This window comes from Hyla sarda, chromosome 10, assembly GCF_029499605.1.
Source record: "Hyla sarda isolate aHylSar1 chromosome 10, aHylSar1.hap1, whole genome shotgun sequence".
Lineage (NCBI taxonomy): Eukaryota > Metazoa > Chordata > Amphibia > Anura > Hylidae > Hyla > Hyla sarda.
The window spans coordinates 137,297,654-137,322,796 of record NC_079198.1 but is presented as its reverse complement, the minus strand read 5'-3'; the positions used below and the strand labels follow the sequence as shown (position 1 = coordinate 137,322,796).

At 43.5% G+C, this 25,143-nt stretch overlaps 1 protein-coding gene across 8 annotated transcripts in view; it reads left to right on the top strand.

Moving 5' to 3' along the window:
* LOC130293821 (calmodulin-binding transcription activator 1-like) overlaps positions 1 to 25,143 on the top strand; it is a 1,711,968-nt gene that overhangs the window by 1,458,013 nt on the left and 228,812 nt on the right. For all 8 annotated transcript variants that reach the window (XM_056542963.1, XM_056542962.1, XM_056542965.1 and 5 more), the window contains one exon: positions 4,306 to 6,152. In XM_056542963.1, coding sequence (XP_056398938.1) covers positions 4,306 to 6,152 — 1,847 coding nt within the window. The remainder of the gene's footprint in view (positions 1 to 4,305; positions 6,153 to 25,143) is intronic.

Below are 25,143 nucleotides of genomic sequence, written 5' to 3'. Positions count from 1 at the left end.
AAATAATATTAAAATATTAAATAATTCTGTGAAAGTCAGAGCAGCTCAGGATGTCCGGCCAGGCTGGGGGGTTGTAGTTTTGCAACAGCTGGAGACACCCCAGTTGGAAAGCACTGCCTGATGACCTTAATATAATATAAAATAATATTTTCATATTTTATATTAAATAATATAAAATAAAAATAAAATTATTCTGTGAAAGTCAGAGCAGCTTAGGATCTCTGGGCATGCTGGGAGTTGTAGTTTTGCAACAGCTGGAGACACCCCGGTTGGAAAGCACTGCCTAATGACCTTAATATAATATAAAATAATATTTTCATATTTTATATTAAATAATATAAAATAAAAATTAAATTATTCTGTGAAAGTCAGAACAGCTTAGGATCTCCGGGCATGCTGGGAGTTGTAGTTTTGCAACAGCTGGAGACACCCCGGTTGGAAAGCACTGCCTTATGACCTTAATATAATATAAAATAATATTTTCATATTTTATATTAAATAATATAAAATAAAAATAAAATTATTCTGTGAAAGTCAGAGCAGCTTAGGATCTCTGGGCATGCTGGGGGGTTGTAGTTTTGCAACAGCTGGGGACACCCCGGTTGGAATGCACTGCCTTATGACCTTAATATAATATAAAATAATATTTTCATATTTTATATTAAATAATATAAAATAAAAATAAAATTATTCTGTGAAAGTCAGAGCAGCTTAGGCTGTCCGAGCATGCTGGGAGTAGAAGTTTTGCAACAGCTGGAGGCACCTTGGTTGGAAAACACTTCCCTTTGTCCTTATTATAATCTAAAATAATCTAAAATATAAAGTAATATATTTTTTTTTATATTTTTATATTCAATAATATAAATGAAATAGAAAATATTGAGTTTCGTAATAATTCCTCCGATTCTTCTCCACTTCTCGGCGGGTTATCCTGCATAGTGTTGCGCCAAACTCCTTTCTTTTGAAACGTTTCACTGACGCACAATGTAACAACATCTGACAAGACGGCCCCCGTTAACCGTACGCAGTTCACGCGCAAGCGGTGCGTATCTGTCAGCAGAGAAACAACACTGACCCCGAATCTTGACCTTCCTCTTCTTCTGCAGTAATGAATTGCGCAGTTTTTCCTCCTTCGTTTTTTTTTTTAAGACAAGTGTCAGAGAAGGAATCCGCAGGAGGCGATTTGTTATGTAAATGAATCTTCTATAATGTAGATCATTTCTGGATCTGATCGGAGCGGTGGCTTTTGGTTGTCATGTAGACGCTAGTTGTCGATGTCTACCCGACATTCTGATGCGCCAAATACCATGAGATTTCCTTAATGGGGAAAATTGATCTTTTTAAATTGCATTTAATTATTAAAGGGGTACTCCGGTGGAAAACTTTTTTTTTTTTTTTTTTTTTATCAACTGGTGCCAGAAAGTTAAACAGATTTGTAAATTACTTCTATTAAAAATCTTAATCCTTCCAGTACTTATTAGTTGCTGAATGCTACAGAGGAAATTATTTTCTTTTTGGAGCACAGAGCTCTCTGCTGACATCACTAGCACAGTGCTTTCTGCTGACATCTCTGTCCATTTTAGGAACTGTCCAGAGTAGGAGAAAATCCCCATAGCAAACATATGCTGCTCTGGACAGTTCCTAAAATGGACAGAGATGTCAGTAGAGAGCTCTGTGTTCCAAAAAGAAAAGAATTTCCTCTTTAGTATTCAGTAGCTAATAAGTACTGGAAGGATTAAGATGTTTTAATAGAAGTAATTTACAAATCTGTTTAACTTTCTGGCGCCAGTTGATTTAAAAAAAAAAGTTTTCCACCGGAGTACCCATTTAAAGGGGTACTCTTGTTTCCGGCCAATGTAAAAAAAAATTAGGAATATCTTTTGAATTTTTAAAGCAGCATGAGATTTCCTTAATGGGGAAAATAGATTTTTTTTAATTACATTTAATTATTAAAGGGGTACTCCGGTGGAAAGCATTTTTTTATTTTTTTTTTATTTACTGGTGCCAGAAAGTTAAACAGATTTGTAAATTACTTCTATATAAAAATCTTAATCCTTCCAGTACTTATCAGCTACTGTATGCTCCAAAGGAAGTTCTTTTCTTTTTGAATTTATTTTCAGTCTGACCACAGTGCTCTCTGCTGACACCTCTGTCCATGTCAGGAACTGTCCATGGCAGGAGCAAATCTCCATAGCAAACCTCTCCTGCCCTGGACAGTTCCTGACATGGACAGAGATGTCAGCAGAGAGCACTGTGGTCAGACTGGAAAGAACTACACAGCATCTGATAGATACTGGAAGGATTAAGATTTTTTATATAGAAGTAATTTACAAATCGGTATAACTTTCTGGCAACAGCTGATTAAAAAAAATAATTGTGAGTACCCCACATGCCATAAAAATTCCAAAGATATTCCTAAAAAAATTTACATTGTCCGGAAACAATCATATACACTGCGCCCAGTGTCACTGTCAGGCTATGTCCACACGGCGGAATTTCTATGCGGAATTCTGCTGAATAATTACGCCAGAAATACAGACAAAGATCATAAAAAGATTTATAATGGACAAAGACCACTATGAGCTGAGGAGCAGCAATGCCGCGCTCTTCTCCCAGCTTGTTGGTGGGGGTCTGAGCACTGAGACACCGACTGATCAAAACATTTGACATATTCCTTTAACATGTAAAAATATTTTCTCAGTGTCAGGGCTCATTTAAATGTATAAGCACCTACATGTGCCTCTGTGCTTGCTTTTGTTTTCATAAATTTTTTTTTTGTTTGTTTTTTTGTGTGGAAGGTTGTTTTTTGTTTTTTTCAGAAACAGTGCCACATTTTCCTATAGGTGTTGTCTGGTATTGCAGAAGGCTTAACTGCCCTAGGCACTAGTGTATTAAAGGGATACTCCACTGGCAAGCGTTCAGAACATTTAGTTCCGAACGCTGTATGGTCGCTGCGGGGGTCGGCTTCATCCCCTCGTGATGTCAGGCCACGCCTCCTCAATGCAAGTCCATGACCGTCTATGGTCATCACGCCCCCTCCCTTAGACTTGCATTGAGTGGGCGTGGCCTAACGGCACGAGAGGGCATGGCTGACCCCCCACGTTCGGAACAAAATGCTCTGAACGCTGGCCTGTGGAGTGCCCCTTTAATGTTACTGTATTGCTTAAAGTATCACTGTCATTCAAAGTGTTAGGTTATGTTCACACGTTGGAATGTCCACATGGAAGATCTCAGTGCAGACATTCCGCAGACTGCAGACGTCAGCAGAGCATGCCGGCGCTAGGACCGCACAGGAATGTGCTGTCTCATAGATTCATTCTGTGCGGAGTCCTCAGAAAGAATGGACGTGTTTATTCTTTCTGTGGACACTTTAAGCAGAAATTCCGAGGTGTGAACAATGCCTTACTGTTATTTAAAACAACTTTTGAATTGTTGCTTAGACATAACAAAAGTTGAGAATGCACCGGGTCTTAGTTGCGATCGGGAGCCATGAGCCTGTAAAGTACGCAGTAGTACACTCTGTTTCCTGGACAGCAAATCTGACCTTTTCACTCCATAGACTTATGTAGAGAAAAGGTCAGATTTGATTGACAGCCAGGGAGGGAGACACGTGCTGCTGCGCACGTCACCTGGCTGTATCTCAGGAGTGAGACACGGAGCAATCTCAACTTTTGATATGTCTGAGCAACATGCCAAAAGTTTTTCTAAGTTTCAGGGCTGATTTAAATGAATTGGCACCTAAAATTCTCTGATTTTTTTTTTTGCCAGAAACAATGCCACCTTAGGTTGTGTCTGGTACTGCAGGAGGCTAGACTGCCCAATGCACTAGTGTATGACTGTTACTGTATTGCCTAAAGTATCCCTGTTGCTCAGACATGTCAAGAGTTGAGTTTGCATTGGGTCTCACTATAAACCTTTAAAGTGTGCAGCAGCATGCTCCACTCCCCACCTGGCAGGTCCGACCTTTTTACTCCATAGACTTATGCAGAGAAAAGGTCAGATTTGATTGATAGCCAGGGAGTGAGGCACGCACTGTCATGCACTTTACCCAGCTGTATCTCAAAAGTGAAACCCAGAGCAATCTCAACTTACCACATATCAGCTGTCTGAACATGCTGGGAGTTGTAGTTTTGCAATAGCTGAAGGCATCCTGGTTGGGAAATATTGCCCTAGATAAGGGACACATTTACTGGCATGACTAGCACCATGTCAAGCATTGTAAACTGATGAGATAAAATCGCCGTCTTAAAGACGCCATTGTTTCGGCATTTTATTAATGTGGCAATGTTGCCTTTATTTTTGCAGGTGCGGGTAGCAGTATTCATCACAAATGTAACAGTGCCAAACATCGCATCATCTCACCAAAGGTCGAACCAAGGACAGGAGGCTACAGCGCCCACTCGGAGGTACAAAACAACGATGTCTCGGAAGGAAAGAATGAGCACAGTCACGGCAAATCCTCCAGGGAGAAAAGAAACGGCAAGATGGCCAAACCAGTGCTGCTACATCAAAACAGTACGGAGGTTTCTTCGACAAACCAAGTGGAGGTTCCCGACACCACCCAGAATTCCCCCGTGTCCATCAGCAGCGGCCTGAACAGTGATCCAGATATGGCTGACAGTCCTGCCGTCACTGGCGTCTCTAGTATGGCCGTCGCCTCCGTCATGGGAAGCCTCTCCCAAAATGCCACCGCGTTCATGTCTGAGGTAACCAATGAAGCTGTGTACACCATGTCACCAAACACCGGTCCCAACCAACACCTCTTGTCCTCAGATACAACCACCCAGGGACTCGTATTGGCCGTGAGTTCTGATGGCCACAAGTTTGCCTTCCCCACCACCGGCAGCTCAGACGGCCTATCCATGTTGTCCGCCAATGTCTCCGAAGAGCTTGTATTGTCCACCACGCTCGACAGCAGCAGAAAGATCCCAGAAACCACGATGAATTTTGACCCAGACTGTTTCCTCAACAACCCAAAGCAAGGGCAGACGTACGGTGGAGGTGGTCTGAAAGAAGACAACATTAGCTCCAATATGCGAAGGTCCTCCAGCGCGGAACGGAGTTACACTTTCAACGCTGCTTTAACAAAAGAGATAAAAACAGAAGACACAACATTCGAGCAACAGTTAGCGAAGGAGAGCTACCCATCGACATCATCGAACACCCTCACCCTCACTCCTGGTTCCAGCTTGTTGCCATCAGGTGGTGGACTCAGTCCGAGCACCACGTTGGAGCAAATGGATTTTAGCGCAATCGACTCCAACAAAGATTATTCAGCCAGCTTCAACCAGACCGTGCAGAGTCCCCACATCCATCAGACCCCTTCCCCCAGCTTCTTTTTACAAGATGCCAGCAAACCGATCCCCCTGGAGCAAAATTCCCACAATGGCATAAATGACTCAAGCAACGCGTACGTCAACACGTTAGGGATGACCAACGTCAAGACTGAGGCCTCCAGCCAAACGCCAAACAACTGTAACGGCACGATCGACCAAGCTAGAATAGAGTCCACCTCTTCTCTCCAACTTATGCAGTTCCAAGCAAGTTTCCAAACGATGACCAATGAGGAGGTTCCAATGGAGACGTCTCAACAGTCGGAAGGCAACGAGAACCTTCTCAAAGCTGGGGATCTTCAGTCTTGCAATGCCGAGCATTATATGCAGTCAGAAAACGGGACGGCAATGAGGAACGGCAACGGCCTTCCTATTTTGCAGGGAAATATGGTGCAAGGACTTTACCCTATTGCTCACCAAGCGCTAAGTAACTCTTCCAACATGGAACTTAATTTAGATCACTTTGATATCTCCTTCAGCAACCAGTTCTCTGACCTTATCAATGACTTTATATCAGTGGAAGGAGGGAATAACACCATCTATGGTCATCAGCTGGTGACTGGAGATAGCAATGTGTTGCCTCAGGCAGAAGATGGTAACAGACCCGCATACACTCAGGCTGAAATGTGCATACCTTGTTGTAGCCCTCAGCAAGCAAGTATGCAGCTAAACAACTCTGAAACCGGAGCCACCACCATGGCTTATATGCATGTTGCCGAAGTTGTCTCAGCGGCAGCACAAAGTACCCTGGGGATGCTGCAACAAAGTGGACGACTGTTCATGGTGACGGACTACTCCCCTGAGTGGTCCTACCCTGAGGTGAGCTTCTCATTTCTTTCTACAGTATCAATCACAAAGCTCCAAAATTCTAGTAAAATACTTATAAAAAATGTCCTATAAACTGTAAAGGACTCTGAAAGACAATGGGGGATCATCAAAAATGAAAACTATAAAGTAAGACTAAACCGTTGACAAATGCACCAGATTTTTAACACTGACTTGATTTGGCGCAACTTTAGGTTGTCTAACCCAAGTTTGTAACTTTTAATAGTTGGCTTACTTTTGCGCCAAATAAAGCAAAAATAAGTGGTGCATTTTTAGTGCATTTATGCCACGGATTTTAGCAGAGACTTTTCCCACTTCCCAGCAAGAAATAACCTGTGGCAAGCATTGGGCAGGTGTAAAACAATTGTCTAACATAGTTAAAATGTGGTACAAGTCATGTAAGACAGTTTTGTCGTGCAAAATGCTCCAGGTTTTTGGTGCAGTAGGTTTTGATTATGTCCCCCAGTATGTTAGAAATCAGTCCTAAAAGGGGTATTCCAGATTCCAGGAAAAAACTTTCTATATATATATATATATATATATATATATATATATATATATATATATATTTATATATCTCAACTGGCTCCAGAAAGTTAAACAGATTTGTTAATTACTTCTATTTAAAAATCTTAATCCTTCCAATAATTATCAGCTTCTGAAGTTGAGTTGTTCTTTTCTGTCTGACAACAGTGCTCTCTGCTGACATCTCTGCTTGTCTCGGGAACTGCACAGAGTAGAAGAGGTTTGCTATGGGGATTTGCTTCTACGCTGAACAGTACCCGAGACAGGTGTCATCAGAGAGCACTTAGACTGAAAAGAACAACTCAACTTCAGCAGCTCATAAGTACTGAAATGATTAAGATTTTTTAATAGAAGTAATTTACAAATCTGTTTAACTTTCTGGAGCCAGTGGATATATATATATATAAATGTTTTTTTCTGGATAACCCCTTTAAGGGGTTGCAAATCCCAAAGCTGCCCCTCATTGTACTGGTTTTTGCCCAGAGTTTGCTTTGAATTTTAGTCTCATTACACTCAATGCAATTTCTTTTAATTTCTTTAATAAAGCATTTTTTGTTTGTTTTTTGGGAGGGGGGGGGGGGGGGCGGGTTGCCCGTATCATACACACTTCTCATCACAAGTCATACAATGGCATCTGTAACTCTTCATTAGAGTCATTAACTCTTTCATGACTTTTGTTACATTTAGAAATATATTCAAAATATTTCGGATAATATCGCAAGTACAATTTTCATTCTGTTTATGCAAAACCATACAACACCATATGTGTTATTTGTAGGTGCATTTGGTTTTGCATAACCAGAATGAAAATTGTACTTGCGATATTATCCGAAATATTTTAAATATGTTTCTAAATGTAACAAAAGTCATGAAAGAGTTAATATTATCTATCTAGTATATAAGATCCCTCTTTACCTTGCTTGTCATGCCTGATGAAACCGCACGGTGAAACGCGTTGCATTGTTTTAAATTAACCCTTTCTACTCACCTGAAGTGTCCATCCCTGCTCAGCGCCACTGAAACCCTTTGTTCCTTGGACGTCCTCACCTGATACTGCTCTACGGCAGTGGTCTCCAACCTGCGGACCTCCACATGTTGCAAAACTATAACTCTCAGCATGCCCGGACATGCTGGGAGTTGTAAAGGGGTATTCCAGGAAAAACCTTTTTTTTTTTTTTATACATCAACTGGCTCCAGAAAGTTAAACAGATTTGTAAATTCCTTTGTTTAAAAAATCTTAATCCTTCCAATAATTATCAGCTGCTGAAGTTGAGTTGTTGTTTTCTGTCTGGCAACAGTGCTCTCTGCTGACATCTCTGTCTGTCTCGGTAACTGCACAGAGTAGAAGAGGTTTGCTATGGGGATTTGCTTCTACTCTGGACAGTTCCCGAGACACGTGTCATCAGAGAGCACTTAGACAGAAAAGAACAACTCAACTTCAGCAGCTCATAGGTACTGAAAGAATTAAAAAAAAATAATAGAAGTAATTTACAATTCTGTTTAACTTTCTGGAGCCAATTGATATAGATAAATATATATATATATATATATATATATATATATATATATATATATATAAAGTTTTTTTCTGGATAACCCCTTTAATCTTTTGTCCATGATTATTATTATCTGGTGTCAGGATTTTCAGATGTAATAAAAGTAATTAGTCTATAGCAGTGGTCTTTAACCTGCGGACCTCCAGATGTTGCAAAACTACAACTCCCAGCATGCCCGGACAGCCGTTGGCTGTCCGGGCATGCTGGGAGTTGTAGTTTTGCAACATCTGGAGGTACGCAGGTGGAAGACCACTGCTCTATGGGATCCGGATATATAGTAGATATATACCTCTCCCCCAGCTCTATCTGTATACTGCTGCTGTCTCTATGAGATCAGGATATATATATATATATATATATATATATATATATATATATATATATATAAAGCCCCATCATCCAGCCCTGACTCTGTATACTATAATATTTTATATGTGGAGACATTAAATAAACAGCAATCAGGTTAAAGAGCAGATGTTTTATGTCAAAATGGAAAATGCCATCTGCCAAAAATAATTGTGGACTTTTTAATGAACACAGAGAAGAAGATCTCCTCCCGGGAGACAGCAACTATTTTTTTCTTTTTTAATGATTTCTAAAATTCCAGTTATTATTTACAGGTATTTTAAGAGCACATCTGAACTAATAGTAGACGACTAAATTAATCACCCGTCACTTCTTGATTAAAATCAATAGACAAATAGCGCCGCTCCGAAAAAAAAACCCCGTAATGACTGTATTTAAAAAATAGATCTAAAAATAAAGCTGTCCATTTAGTTCTCTGACATGGCGGCACGTGGAGGCGTCGGGAGGAGACGTTCTGGGGCTGAGTTGTAGCTAGAAATGTCAGCGCGGGGTCTATAAGTATATAAGATGTACGGCAATGTGAGATCATAGGGGGTATTAGAGGAAAAAAATACATCATTATCAGAGAATAATGGTTCTTGTGTATGCTTTGTGCTTACCTGTTTTCGCTGCTGTGGCAGGCATGGGAGTTTTCAGCCATATTGATTGCAATTCCATCACTGAAATGATTTTCTAATGCTGCCTATATTTTCTATGCACGGTGTGGAGTCTGCACCTTATCATCTAATTAGGCTGCGGGGGCTGGAGGTCACTCAGGTGAACTGATTAGCAGTTGTGAAGCATTTTCCTATAACTACTATACAGTATATCCTTCCTGACCCCGTAGAGATAGTAGCTGCAGTATAGAGAAAGAGCTGAAGGTGAGGAGTATAACTACTGTATAAATCCTGAACTCATAGAGACAGCAGCAGCAGTATACAGATAAACCTAGAGGGGAGGTGTATAACTACTAAATATCCAGATCACATAGTGATAGCAGCAGTATAAAGATAGAGCTGGAGGGGAGGTGTATAACTACTATATATCCTGATCTCATCGCGATAGCAGCAGCAGTATACAAATAGAGCTGAAGGAGGTGTATAACTGCTATAGTATCGCAATCCCATAGATATTGCAGCAGCAGTATACAGATAGAGCAAGAGAGGAGGTGCATAACTACTATATATCCTGATACCATGGAGATAGCAGCAGCAGTATACAGATAGAGCTGGAAGGGAGGTGTATAACTACTATATATCCTGATCCCATAGAGATAGCAGCAGTATATAGAAAAAGATGGGAGGGGAGGGGTCTGGGAGCTAGTAGGATGACAGCTGGCCCAGGACTGAACACTATGATTTTGTACAGGTCAGGCTGGTGATCACATGACCTAGTTACAGTAATAAAGCACATGGATGCAGCTGTGCTGGAATGAAACAGACGGTGCTGAAGGATTAGTGATTGTAAGGGTGCATGATATGAGCAAAAAAGGAAAACCCGGACCTCATATAGACACATATGGCATAAACAACCCCCATTAAGTATCAGAGTAAACATCTCCCTATAGAATTGCAAAACTACAATTCCCAGCAAGCCTGGACAGCCAACGGCTGTCTGGGTATGCTGGGAGTTGTAGTCTTGCAACAGCTGGAGGCAGCCTGGTTGGAAAACCCTGATTTAGTGTAACTTTTGTAAGTGAAGTTACTACAGATTTAGCGCTGACTCCACTGCCTCTCCCCCCATTCTGAATAAACCGACATCTATTTCCTAAGATTTTCATCTCTAACAATTTATTGCGGGTTTTATGGCCGACCGCAGGTAATTCTCCATTATGGAATCTCTACCCCTTGACACGAATCCCACGGAGATGGCGGAGTGTATCTTATTTTCTCATTTTGCCGGGAAGGAACCAGATGAACCCCCTCACTCCCCCCGCCCCCTCTATTCTCATGTGTTTCCATGAAAAATTATTTTCTTCTATAGAGTAATTTCTTAAATGGGAGCTTGTTATATGCAAATGAAGGTAATAATCCTCAAACACCTGTTTACTCTTATTAAGTTCCCCTTGCCGGATATAATGTAATTCATAGACTTATCTTCATTTCATATTCCTTAAAGTGAAGTTTTCCCGCTACGTAGACGACGTCTTTTTACCCTGTGAGGCACAGAACATTTTATATTGGTGCACCCTGACCTCTTGATCTCCGACTGACGCTAAGCTACAATTCCCAGCATGCTCTGATAGCCAAAGGCCATTGGGGCATGATGGGAGTTGTAGTTTGGCAACAGATGGAGAGCTTCCGGTTGGGGAACATTGTTCTATATGTTGCTGTAGGTTGTCATGGCATGATGGGAGTTGCAGTTTGGCAACAAGTGGGGAAAATTACTGTATATACCACTGCAAGCTGTCAGGACATTAGGTGTATTAGGTGGGGGACATTGCTCTATATACTGCTGCAGGCTGTCATGGCATGATGGTAGTTGTAGCTTAGAAAAAGATGGAGAGTATCAGGTGGGGAACATTGCTCTATATACTGCAGTTAGGTTGTCATGGAATGATGGGCATTGTGGTTTGCGGACAGTTGCAGAGCCTTAGGTGGGGAAAAGTACTGTGCATACCACTGAAAGCTGTGAGGACATGATGGGAGTTGTAGTTTGGAGACAGATGAAGAGCTTCCAGTTGGGGAACACTGCATTACATAAAGCCACAGGTTGTCATGGCATGAGTGGTTTTTCAAGAGCTGGAAAGCCTAAGGTTGGGGAACACTGCTCTATATGCCACTGCAGGTTGTCAGGCCATGATAGGAGTTGTAGTTTTTCAACAGCTGGAGAGCCACATGTAGAAAAAATGACTGTACTAACCACTGAAAGCTGTGAGGAGATGATGGGAGTTGTAGTTTGACAACAGATGGAGAACTTCTGGTTGGGGAACACTGCTCTTTATACTGTGGCAGGCTGTCATGGAACGATAGGAGTTGTGATTTGCCAACAGCTGGAAAGACTCAGATTGGGGAACTTTGCTCTCTATACTGCAGGTTATAAGGGCTTGATGGGAGTTGTGGTTTGACGACAACTGGAGAGCCTCAGGCTGGGGAACACTGCTTTATATAATGCCGCAGGCTGTCATGGGATGATGGGAGTTGTAGATCTGGAGGGCCAAAGGTAGACCATGCTTAAGATGATGTATAGAATAAAACATGATGCATTAGAAGCCATGTCGTTCTTTTAGTCAGATTTATGTTTTTATGGGAAAACCATGTGACCACCAATGTATCTCACAGTGGCGTCTACCTAAATGTGTCCCCTCTTCGGAGCCTTCACTGCCCTTAAGGCCCAAAGTATACATTATATCTGTTTGTCCGGTGGGACCCCCTCTATTGCATTTCAAGCAAGCTGAGCTGGTCAGAGCTGATCTTACTACATAGACGAAACAAACCATCATGTTTAGCTGACTGAGCTCTTACTCCTGATTCTGAGCTCAGATGGCTCGAAACATAGTCCCATACATAGGAACATAGTTCATAAGGTTGAAAAAAGACCAGAGTCCATCAAGTTCAACCTATACCCCAAATTAGTTGATCCAGAGGAAGGCAAAAAAAAAAACTCATACTAGAGGTAAAAATTCCTTCCCGACTCCAAATATGTCATGAGAATAAATCCCTGGATCAACGTTCTGTCCCTATAAATCTAGTATACATAACCTGTGATGTTATTATTCTCCAAAATTGCATCCAGACCCCTTTTATATTCTTTTACATAGTTCACCATGACCACCTCCTCAGGCAGAGAATTCCACAGTCTCACTGCTCTTACAGTAAAGAACCCCGGTCTGTGCTGGTGTAGAAACCTTCTTTCCTCTAGACGTAGAGGATGCCCCCTTGTTATATATACAGTCCTGGGTATAAATAGATCATGGAGAGATCTCTGTACGGCCCCCTGATATATTTATTCATAGTTATTAGGTCTCCCCTAAGCCTTCTTTTTTCTAAACTAAGTAACACTAATTCTGATAATCTTTCTGGGTACTGTAGTCCTCCCATTCCCCGTATTACTCTGGTTGCCCGTCTTTGAACCCTCTCCAGCTCCACTATATCTTTCTTGTACACTAGTGCCCAGTACTGTACACAGTATTCTATGTGTGGTCTGACCAGTACTGTACACAGTATTCTATGTGTGGTCTGACCAGTACTGTACACAGTATTATATGTGTGGTCTGACCAGTACTGTACACAGTATTCTATGTGTGGTCTGACCAGTACTGTACACAGTATTCCATGTGTGGTCTGACCAGTACTGTACACAGTATTCTATGTGTGGTCTGACCAGTACTGTACACAGTATTCCATGTGTGGTCTGACCTGTACTGTACACAGTATTCTATGTGTGGTCTGACCTGTACTGTACACAGTATTCTATGTGTGGTCTGACCAGTACTGTACACTGTATTATATGTGTGGTCTGACCAGTACTGTACACAGTATTCCATGTGTGGTCTGACCTGTACTGTACACAGTATTCTATGTGTGGTCTGACCAGTACTGTACACTGTATTATATGTGTGGTCTGACCAGTACTGTACACAGTATTCTATGTGTGGTCTGACCAGTACTGTACACAGTATTCCATGTGTGGTCTGACCTGTACTGTACACAGTATTCTATGTGTGGTCTGACCAGTACTGTACACTGTATTCCATGTGTGGTCTGACCAGTACTGTACACAGTATTCTATGTGTGGTCTGACCAGTACTGTACACTGTATTCCATGTGTGGTCTGACCAGTACTGTACACAGTATTCCATGTGTGGTCTGACCAGTACTGTACACAGTATTCTATGTGTGGTCTGACCAGTACTGTACACAGTATTCTATGTGTGGTCTGACCAGTACTGTACACAGTATTCTATGTGTGGTCTGACCAGTACTGTACACAGTATTCTATGTATGGTCTGACCAGTACTGTACACAGTATTCTATGTGTGGTCTGACCAGTACTGTACACAGTATTCCATGTGTGGTCTGACCAGTACTGTACACAGTATTCCATGTGTGGTCTGACCTGTACTGTACACAGTATTCCATGTGTGGTCTGACCAGTACTGTACACAGTATTCTATGTGTGGTCTGACCAGTACTGTACACAGTATTCCATGTGTGGTCTGACCAGTACTGTACACAGTATTCTATGTGTGGTCTGACCAGTACTGTACACAGTATTCTATGTGTGGTCTGACCAATACTGTACACAGTATTCTATGTGTGGTCTGACCAGTACTGTACACGGTATTCTATGTGTGGTCTGACCAGTACTGTACACAGTATTCTATGTGTGGTCTGATCAGTACTGTACACAGTATTCTATGTGTGGTCTGACCAGTACTGTACACAGTATTCTATGTGTGGTCTGACCAGTACTGTACACAGTATTCCATGTGTGGTCTGACCTGTACTGTACATAGTATTCCATGTGTGGTCTGACCAGTACTGTACACAGTATTCTATGTGTGGTCTGACCAGTACTGTACACAGTATTCCATGTGTGGTCTGACCAGTACTGTACACAGTATTCTATGTGTGGTCTGACCAGTACTGTACACAGTATTCTATGTGTGGTCTGACCAATACTGTACACAGTATTCTATGTGTGGTCTGACCAGTACTGTACACGGTATTCTATGTGTGGTCTGACCAGTACTGTACACAGTATTCTATGTGTGGTCTGACCAGTACTGTACACAGTATTCTATGTGTGGTCTGACTAGTGATTTATACACCGGTAGAATTATTTCCTTGTCGTGGGTATCTATGCCCCTATTGATGCACCCCATGATCTTATTTGCCTTGGCAGCAGCTGCCCGACACTGGTCACTACAGCTAAAATTACTGTTAACTAAGTCTCCCAAGTCCTTTTCCACGTCAGTCGTCCCAAGTGTTCTCCCATTTAATACATAATTCCAGCCCGGTTATTTCCTCCCCATGTGCATTACCTTACATATATCACTGTTACCTTATCTGCCACTTCCCAGCCCAAACCTTCAACCTATCCAGATCCATTTGTAACAGTGCAGCTATTGTGTTATCTACTCTACACAGTGCACTTTCCTCTATTGTGTTATCTACTATAAACAGTGCATTGTCCTCTATTGTGTTATCTACTATACACAGTGCACTGTCCTCTATTGTGTTATCTACTATACACAGTGCACTGTCCTCTATAGTGTTATCTACTATACACAGTGCACTGTCCTCTGTAGTGTTTACCGCTTTACAGTGTTTAGTATCATCTGCAAAGATTTCTACTTTACTATTCAACCCCTCTACTAGGTCATATATATTATATATTAAATAGAATAGGACCCAAGACTGACCCCTGTGGTCCCCAGTAGTAACAGTCACCCAATCAGAATAAGTACCATTAATAACCACCCTCTGTTTCCTATCACTGAGCCAGTTACTTACCCACTTGCACACCTCCTCCCCCACCCCCTTCTCATTTTATTCACCAACCTTTTATGTGGCCCCTCATGGAAACACGTTGTGTTGTTTCTGCTGTTTTTCTCTTAGATCATCTGCAACCATCAGGTACTAGAGGACACCTAGAGGATTTTATTGTGCTATTAATACAGCAAATAACGTTTTAACCTATTGGTGAGTGCCGGTCTTAAATGGGTTATTCACCATAAGTTGATTTTATTACTTACCTGCCGTACAGTAATGGACATGCTTAGGAAGGATCTGGGCCTGACTTGGGGCTAAATGGCTATGTTGTGAGATTACCATAACGCTGTGGCTACCTTATTGTGAACTGGCTATTTCCTGTTAGAGTTCCCTTGTTCAACTACAAGTCCCATGATTCCTTGTTAGTAAGTGTGAGGTCACTTTTCTCTCTCCCCCACATCAGACACCCCACCCATTGAAACACACCCGAGCTCTTTTCATGCAATAGACAAGTGTTTTCTATACAGGGTGCCTCCAGCTGTTGCAAAAATACAATTATTTGCAGAATGATCTGCCCCGCACCCAGCGGTCGCTCCACCCATTGAAGCAGACCAGCTCCCTGTTATCATCTGACTAGTGATGTAATGTCTTGGGCTGCACTGCAACCTGGGAAAACCTGACACAACACTTATTTTCAATGCTGTTAAAGGGGTACTCCCGTGGAAAACTTTTTTTGTTTAGATCAACTGATGCCAGAAAGTTATACAGATTTGTAAATTACTTCTATAAAAAAAAAAAAAATCTCAATCCTTCCAGTACTTTTTAGGGGCTGTATACTACAGAGGAAATGTTTTACTTTTTGGATTTCTTTTATGTCATGACCACAGCACTCTCTGCTGACCATTTTAGGAACTGTCCAGAGCAGGAAAAAATCCCCATAGCAAACATATGCTGCTCTGGACAGTTCCTAAAATGGACAGCAGAGGGCACTGTGGTCGTGACATCTGAGAAATCCAAATAGGAAAACATTTCATTTGTAGTATACAGCCCCTAAAAAGTACTGGAAGGTTTAAGATTTTTTTAATAGACGTCATTTACAAATCTGTTTAACTTTCTGGCACCAGTTGATTAACGGGAGTACCCCTTTAAAAATAAACTTTGGGGCAAAAATCACAGAAGAATTGCAAGACCATCAGGAACACAGGTACAGACACTATATTATGAACTACACTAACTTTACAGCCCCTGTAGCATAGTCAAATAAAATACAATTCCTGGATTACCCCTTAATCACTAAAGGTCGTACAATTACTGGGATATTTTGTCCTCATTAACCTTCATTTGGTCCTGGTACTTAGTATTATTTTGATACAGGAGCAAGGATGTATTACTATATATAACCTGGGCAAAAAAAAAAAAAACTGTCTCTCAGGGCTCTAGGAAAGCTGAGTGAGCTGGGTGTCACCTATATAGGTCCACATGAGATCTACCCTAACAGACTCAAAGTGACCACATGCAATCTATGACCACATGGCCAAAGTCATTGAGTGGCATTAACCTTATGTAAATAAATAAATATATATATATATATATATATATATATATATATATATATATATACATATATATATATATATATATAAAAGGGGTTAGTACTTTCCTCAGGGAGAGGACACCTCTTCAGGTGTAACGGAGATTCAGGTTAGGCCATTTAGCACTCCGCAGGCATTCTGGGTAGGGGAATATGTAAAGCAGCTCATTACACAACCTTTTCAGGTAGTGTTCCCTGGTATCAGCTTAGCTCCTGTTAAGGAATATAAAAGGCTGAACGGGATATATGCCAAGCCAGACTACTCCCCAAAAGGGGAGTTTCGACCCATCTGCAGACAGCTGTTTCGGGGTTTTTGCCCCTCGTCAGTACAGAGCAGGGTGATCTGGCTTGGCTGTGGTGAGAGGCCTGAGGCTTTAAAAGGGGTTAGTACTTTCCTCAGGGAGAGGACACCTCTTCAGGTGTAACGGAGATTCAGGTTAGGCCATTTAGCACTCCGCAGGCATTCTGGGTAGGGGAATATGTAAAGCAGCTCATTACACAACCTTTTCAGGTAGTGTTCCCTGGTATCAGCTTAGCTCCTGTTAAGGAATATAAAAGGCTGAACGGGATATATGCCAAGCCAGACTACTCCCCAAAAGGGGAGTTTCGACCCATCTGCAGACAGCTGTTTCGGGGTTTTTGCCCCTCGTCAGTACAGAGCAGGGTGATCTGGCTTGGCTGTGGTGAGAGGCCTGAGGCTTTAAAAGGGGTTAGTACTTTCCTCAGGGAGAGGACACCTCTTCAGGTGTAACGGAGATTCAGGTTAGGCCATTTAGCACTCCGCAGGCATTCTGGGTAGGGGAATATGTAAAGCAGCTCATTACACAACCTTTTCAGGTAGTGTTCCCTGGTATCAGCTTAGCTCCTGTTAAGGAATATAAAAGGCTGAACGGGATATATGCCAAGCCAGACTACTCCCCAAAAGGGGAGTTTCGACCCATCTGCAGACAGCTGTTTCGGGGTTTTTGCCCCTCGTCAGTACAGAGCAGGGTGATCTGGCTTGGCTGTGGTGAGAGGCCTGAGGCTTTAAAAGGGGTTAGTACTTTCCTCAGGGAGAGGACACCTCTTCAGGTGTAACGGAGATTCAGGTTAGGCCATTTAGCACTCCGCAGGCATTCTGGGTAGGGGAATATGTAAAGCAGCTCATTACACAACCTTTTCAGGTAGTGTTCCCTGGTATCAGCTTAGCTCCTGTTAAGGAATATAAAAGGCTGAACGGGATATATGCCAAGCCAGACTACTCCCCAAAAGGGGAGTTTCGACCCATCTGCAGACAGCTGTTTCGGGGTTTTTGCCCCTCGTCAGTACAGAGCAGGGTGATCTGGCTTGGCTGTGGTGAGAGGCCTGAGGCTTTAAAAGGGGTTAGTACTTTCCTCAGGGAGAGGACACCTCTTCAGGTGTAACGGAGATTCAGGTTAGGCCATTTAGCACTCCGCAGGCATTCTGGGTAGGGGAATATGTAAAGCAGCTCATTACACAACCTTTTCAGGTAGTGTTCCCTGGTATCAGCTTAGCTCCTGTTAAGGAATATAAAAGGCTGAACGGGATATATGCCAAGCCAGACTACTCCCCAAAAGGGGAGTTTCGACCCATCTGCAGACAGCTGTTTCGGGGTTTTTGCCCCTCGTCAGTACAGAGCAGGGTGATCTGGCTTGGCTGTGGTGAGAGGCCTGAGGCTTTAAAAGGGGTTAGTACTTTCCTCAGGGAGAGGACACCTCTTCAGGTGTAACGGAGATTCAGGTTAGGCCATTTAGCACTCCGCAGGCATTCTGGGTAGGGGAATATGTAAAGCAGCTCATTACACAACCTTTTCAGGTAGTGTTCCCTGGTATCAGCTTAGCTCCTGTTAAGGAATATAAAAGGCTGAACGGGATATATGCCAAGCCAGACTACTCCCCAAAAGGGGAGTTTCGACCCATCTGCAGACAGCTGTTTCGGGGTTTTTGCCCCTCGTCAGTACAGAGCAGGGTGATCTGGCTTGGCTGTGGTGAGAGGCCTGAGGCTTTAAAAGGGGTTAGTACTTTCCTCAGGGAGAGGACACCTCTTCAGGTGTAACGGAGATTCAGGTTAGGCCATTTAGCACTCCGCAGGCATTCTGGGTAGGGGAATATGTAAAGCAGCTCATTACACAACCTTTTCAGGTAGTGTTCCCTGGTATCAGCTTAGCTCCTGTTAAGGAATATAAAAGGCTGAACGGGATATATGCCAAGCCAGACTACTCCCCAAAAGGGGAGTTTCGACCCATCTGCAGACAGCTGTTTCGGGGTTTTTGCCCCTCGTCAGTACAGAGCAGGGTGATCTGGCTTGGCTGTGGTGAGAGGCCTGAGGCTTTAAAAGGGGTTAGTACTTTCCTCAGGGAGAGGACACCTCTTCAGGTGTAACGGAGATTCAGGTTAGGCCATTTAGCACTCCGCAGGCATTCTGGGTAGGGGAATATGTAAAGCAGCTCATTACACAACCTTTTCAGGTAGTGTTCCCTGGTATCAGCTTAGCTCCTGTTAAGGAATATAAAAGGCTGAACGGGATATATGCCAAGCCAGACTACTCCCCAAAAGGGGAGTTTCGACCCATCTGCAGACAGCTGTTTCGGGGTTTTTGCCCCTCGTCAGTACAGAGCAGGGTGATCTGGCTTGGCTGTGGTGAGAGGCCTGAGGCTTTAAAAGGGGTTAGTACTTTCCTCAGGGAGAGGACACCTCTTCAGGTGTAACGGAGATTCAGGTTAGGCCATTTAGCACTCCGCAGGCATTCTGGGTAGGGGAATATGTAAAGCAGCTCATTACACAACCTTTTCAGGTAGTGTTCCCTGGTATCAGCTTAGCTCCTGTTAAGGAATATAAAAGGCTGAACGGGATATATGCCAAGCCAGACTACTCCCCAAAAGGGGAGTTTCGACCCATCTGCAGACAGCTGTTTCGGGGTTTTTGCCCCTCGTCAGTACAGAGCAGGGTGATCTGGCTTGGCTGTGGTGAGAGGCCTGAGGCTTTAAAAGGGGTTAGTACTTTCCTCAGGGAGAGGACACCTCTTCAGGTGTAACGGAGATTCAGGTTAGGCCATTTAGCACTCCGCAGGCATTCTGGGTAGGGGAATATGTAAAGCAGCTCATTACACAACCTTTTCAGGTAGTGTTCCCTGGTATCAGCTTAGCTCCTGTTAAGGAATATAAAAGGCTGAACGGGATATATGCCAAGCCAGACTACTCCCCAAAAGGGGAGTTTCGACCCATCTGCAGACAGCTGTTTCGGGGTTTTTGCCCCTCGTCAGTACAGAGCAGGGTGATCTGGCTTGGCTGTGGTGAGAGGCCTGAGGCTTTAAAAGGGGTTAGTACTTTCCTCAGGGAGAGGACACCTCTTCAGGTGTAACGGAGATTCAGGTTAGGCCATTTAGCACTCCGCAGGCATTCTGGGTAGGGGAATATGTAAAGCAGCTCATTACACAACCTTTTCAGGTAGTGTTCCCTGGTATCAGCTTAGCTCCTGTTAAGGAATATAAAAGGCTGAACGGGATATATGCCAAGCCAGACTACTCCCCAAAAGGGGAGTTTCGACCCATCTGCAGACAGCTGTTTCGGGGTTTTTGCCCCTCGTCAGTACAGAGCAGGGTGATCTGGCTTGGCTGTGGTGAGAGGCCTGAGGCTTTAAAAGGGGTTAGTACTTTCCTCAGGGAGAGGACACCTCTTCAGGTGTAACGGAGATTCAGGTTAGGCCATTTAGCACTCCGCAGGCATTCTGGGTAGGGGAATATGTAAAGCAGCTCATTACACAACCTTTTCAGGTAGTGTTCCCTGGTATCAGCTTAGCTCCTGTTAAGGAATATAAAAGGCTGAACGGGATATATGCCAAGCCAGACTACTCCCCAAAAGGGGAGTTTCGACCCATCTGCAGACAGCTGTTTCGGGGTTTTTGCCCCTCGTCAGTACAGAGCAGGGTGATCTGGCTTGGCTGTGGTGAGAGGCCTGAGGCTTTAAAAGGGGTTAGTACTTTCCTCAGGGAGAGGACACCTCTTCAGGTGTAACGGAGATTCAGGTTAGGCCATTTAGCACTCCGCAGGCATTCTGGGTAGGGGAATATGTAAAGCAGCTCATTACACAACCTTTTCAGGTAGTGTTCCCTGGTATCAGCTTAGCTCCTGTTAAGGAATATAAAAGGCTGAACGGGATATATGCCAAGCCAGACTACTCCCCAAAAGGGGAGTTTCGACCCATCTGCAGACAGCTGTTTCGGGGTTTTTGCCCCTCGTCAGTACAGAGCAGGGTGATCTGGCTTGGCTGTGGTGAGAGGCCTGAGGCTTTAAAAGGGGTTAGTACTTTCCTCAGGGAGAGGACACCTCTTCAGGTGTAACGGAGATTCAGGTTAGGCCATTTAGCACTCCGCAGGCATTCTGGGTAGGGGAATATGTAAAGCAGCTCATTACACAACCTTTTCAGGTAGTGTTCCCTGGTATCAGCTTAGCTCCTGTTAAGGAATATAAAAGGCTGAACGGGATATATGCCAAGCCAGACTACTCCCCAAAAGGGGAGTTTCGACCCATCTGCAGACAGCTGTTTCGGGGTTTTTGCCCCTCGTCAGTACAGAGCAGGGTGATCTGGCTTGGCTGTGGTGAGAGGCCTGAGGCTTTAAAAGGGGTTAGTACTTTCCTCAGGGAGAGGACACCTCTTCAGGTGTAACGGAGATTCAGGTTAGGCCATTTAGCACTCCGCAGGCATTCTGGGTAGGGGAATATGTAAAGCAGCTCATTACACAACCTTTTCAGGTAGTGTTCCCTGGTATCAGCTTAGCTCCTGTTAAGGAATATAAAAGGCTGAACGGGATATATGCCAAGCCAGACTACTCCCCAAAAGGGGAGTTTCGACCCATCTGCAGACAGCTGTTTCGGGGTTTTTGCCCCTCGTCAGTACAGAGCAGGGTGATCTGGCTTGGCTGTGGTGAGAGGCCTGAGGCTTTAAAAGGGGTTAGTACTTTCCTCAGGGAGAGGACACCTCTTCAGGTGTAACGGAGATTCAGGTTAGGCCATTTAGCACTCCGCAGGCATTCTGGGTAGGGGAATATGTAAAGCAGCTCATTACACAACCTTTTCAGGTAGTGTTCCCTGGTATCAGCTTAGCTCCTGTTAAGGAATATAAAAGGCTGAACGGGATATATGCCAAGCCAGACTACTCCCCAAAAGGGGAGTTTCGACCCATCTGCAGACAGCTGTTTCGGGGTTTTTGCCCCTCGTCAGTACAGAGCAGGGTGATCTGGCTTGGCTGTGGTGAGAGGCCTGAGGCTTTAAAAGGGGTTAGTACTTTCCTCAGGGAGAGGACACCTCTTCAGGTGTAACGGAGATTCAGGTTAGGCCATTTAGCACTCCGCAGGCATTCTGGGTAGGGGAATATGTAAAGCAGCTCATTACACAACCTTTTCAGGTAGTGTTCCCTGGTATCAGCTTAGCTCCTGTTAAGGAATATAAAAGGCTGAACGGGATATATGCCAAGCCAGACTACTCCCCAAAAGGGGAGTTTCGACCCATCTGCAGACAGCTGTTTCGGGGTTTTTGCCCCTCGTCAGAACTCCTCCGATACTTCAGAGTTCTGTGTCAGATCTCAGAATAAAGCTGAGGAGGTAATTAGGGATCAGCGGCGAGGAGCTTCGCGTTTCTTCGTGACTGTCCTTGTGTTTAGTCCTTGAGTGACTCAAATAAGATCAAGTTCTCCAAACTCCCTTAATTTACTATGCAAAGTGCGGCCTCTAGTGGTGAAAAGTCATAATACAGCAGGAAAACTTCCCAGACACCAAATGAGGATTCCTATAGACCAGTGGTCTTCAACTGCGGACCTCCAGATGTTGCAAAACTACAACTCCCAGCATGCCCGGACAGCCGTTGGCTGTCCGGGCATGCTGGGAATTGTAGTTTTGCATCATCTGGAGGCCCGCTGGTTGAAGACCACTGCTATAGACGAATGACTTTTATTACATCTGAAAATCCTGACGCCAGATAATAATCATGGACAAATGATTAAGGGGTTATCCAGGAAAAAACTTTTTTATATATATCAATTGGCTCCAGTAAGTTAAACAGATTTGTAAATTATTTCTATTAAAAAATCTTAATCCTTTCAGTACTTATGAGCTGCTGAAGTTGAGTTGTTCTTTTCTGTCTAAGTGCTCTCTGAGAACTGTCCAGAGTAGAAGAAAATCCCCATAGCAAACCTGTTCTACTCTGTGCAGTTCCTGAGACAAGCAGAGATGTCAGCAGAGAGCACTGTTGCCAGACAGAAAAGAACAACTCAACTTCAGCAGCTGATAATTATTGGAAGGATTAAGATTATTTTTTTTTTAATAGAAGGAATTTACAAATCTGTTTAACTTTCTGGAGCCAGGAAAAAACAGTCTAAATCCTTTGATAAATATCCCCCAATGTGTATGAACTAACATGGAAATCATTTTAGGTGAAGTTATCCCATCTCTGTATACACTGAATGTCCGTTATATTAGCGCCCGATGACTATTATACTGGTTCGGCTATAAGAGCAGATGACCAGCTTCAGCGTTATTGTCCATAAGGCTATGTTCACATGGCAGAAATGCTGCATGAATTTATAGCCAATTGACTTCAATGGAATTCCTGCAGCAAAAAAACCTCTGCTGTGTGAATGGGGCAGCGGAATCCCATTGAAGTGTATTGGCTATAAATTGATGCAGTATTTCTGGCGTGTGAACAAAGTCTTAGGCCGCTTTCACACGACGGAAATTCCCCGCGTTGATTTTCTGCAGAATTCCGCAGTTTTTGGGATTTTGCAGAATCGGTGGGGAATTCATGCGGAATTGTATGCAGAATTTCCACACAAATTCTGCATGGTTCGGCATGATTCCGCAGCCCAATAAAAAAGATAGACTTTATTTAAAGGGGTTATCCAGGAAAAAACATTTTTTTATACATCAACTGGCTCCAGAAAGTTAAACAGGTTTGTAAATGACTTCTATAAAAAAATCTTAGTCCTTTCAGTACTTATGTGCTGCTGAAGTTGAGTTGTTCTTTTCTGTCTAAGTGCTCTCTGATGACACGTGTCTTGGGGACTGTCCAGAGTAGACGCAAATCCCCATCGCAAACCTCTTCTACTCTGTGCAGTTCCCGAGACAAGCAGAGATGTCAGCAGAGAGCACTGTTGCCAGACAGAAAACAACAACTCAACTTCAGCAGCTGATAAGTATTGGAAGGATTAATATTTTTTAATAGAAGAAATTTACAAATCTGTTTAACTTTCTGGAGCCAGTTGAAATAAGAAAAAAAAAGTTTTTTCCTGGAATACCCCTTTAATTGAACAGTCAGTGTGAACTAGGTGAACTATGGGGACCTCCCATAGACATGAATAGAGGGGCTGTGGTCGTACTTCACTGAAACACATCTTATCCCCTATCTAAAAGATAGGGGATAAGATGTCTGATCACAGGGGTCCCGCCGCTGGGGACCCCCGCAATCTCCGGCCTGGCAGTAACAGTGTCTGGAACACAGAAGCTTGGAGCTTCTGTGTTTGTGACGTCACACCACGCCCCTTCCATTCATGTCTATGGGAGGGGGCGTGACATGTGGTATGTAGCCATCACGCCTCCTCCCATCTCCCATAGACATGAATGGAGGGGGTGTGGCTCCAGTAGGCGGAGTTCGCTCCATGCATCGGATAACTGGGCTGCCGTAGCGGAGCTCGCGGGGGTCCTCAGTGGCGGGACCCCTGCGATTAGACATCTTATTCCCTCTCCTCTGGATAGGGGATAAGATGTTTTCCGGCGGGGTAACCTTTTAAAGAGGGAGGAGGAAAAAAAGAAAAAATATAAACGAATAAAAACAAATAAATATTTTTTTTTTTTTTTTTTATTGTGTAGACCCGATATAATTGTAATTCCGGGCAGATTTTCAGAATCTAGATATAAACATGAATGTTTCAGTTGACTGACAGCATGCAGAGATATTGACAAGGATTCTAAAGATGCACATGACAATGAGCGGTCAGTGCCAGCCTGTGTACTCCGTCCTTCCCAAGGGGCCAGGAGGGCTGTGCCCGTCACCCGTATGAATATTTGATATCCGGCGCGGTCCCAGGGACGGGGCTCTGTGTTCAGAGTGTCCCCGCCGCCGCCGCCTCCATTAGTACGGAGCGTAACATTTAATTAAACACCGGTGGCGCGCAGAACATCTGGTTGCGCATAATGGGCTCTATACGTAATGACAGTTCTGGGAATCGGCGCCGGATCCGGATCAGCTAAGATATTGTATCTGATGGAATGACAGCGCCGATAGGACGGGGGACGGTAATGAGGAGACTTACGTCCAACCATCTGGAAACTTCTCCAACTTTTTTTTTTTTTTTTTCTCAAATGAGAAACTATATCTGTCACTTCTTATATACTGTACGTCTCATCATCACCGCCATGACTCTCCGGAAATGATCACATGCATTCCTGCCTCCAGAGATTGTATAGAGCAGTGGTCTTCAACCTGTGGACCTCCAGATGTTGCAAAACTACAACTCCCAGCATGCCAGGTTAATATAAGCATCC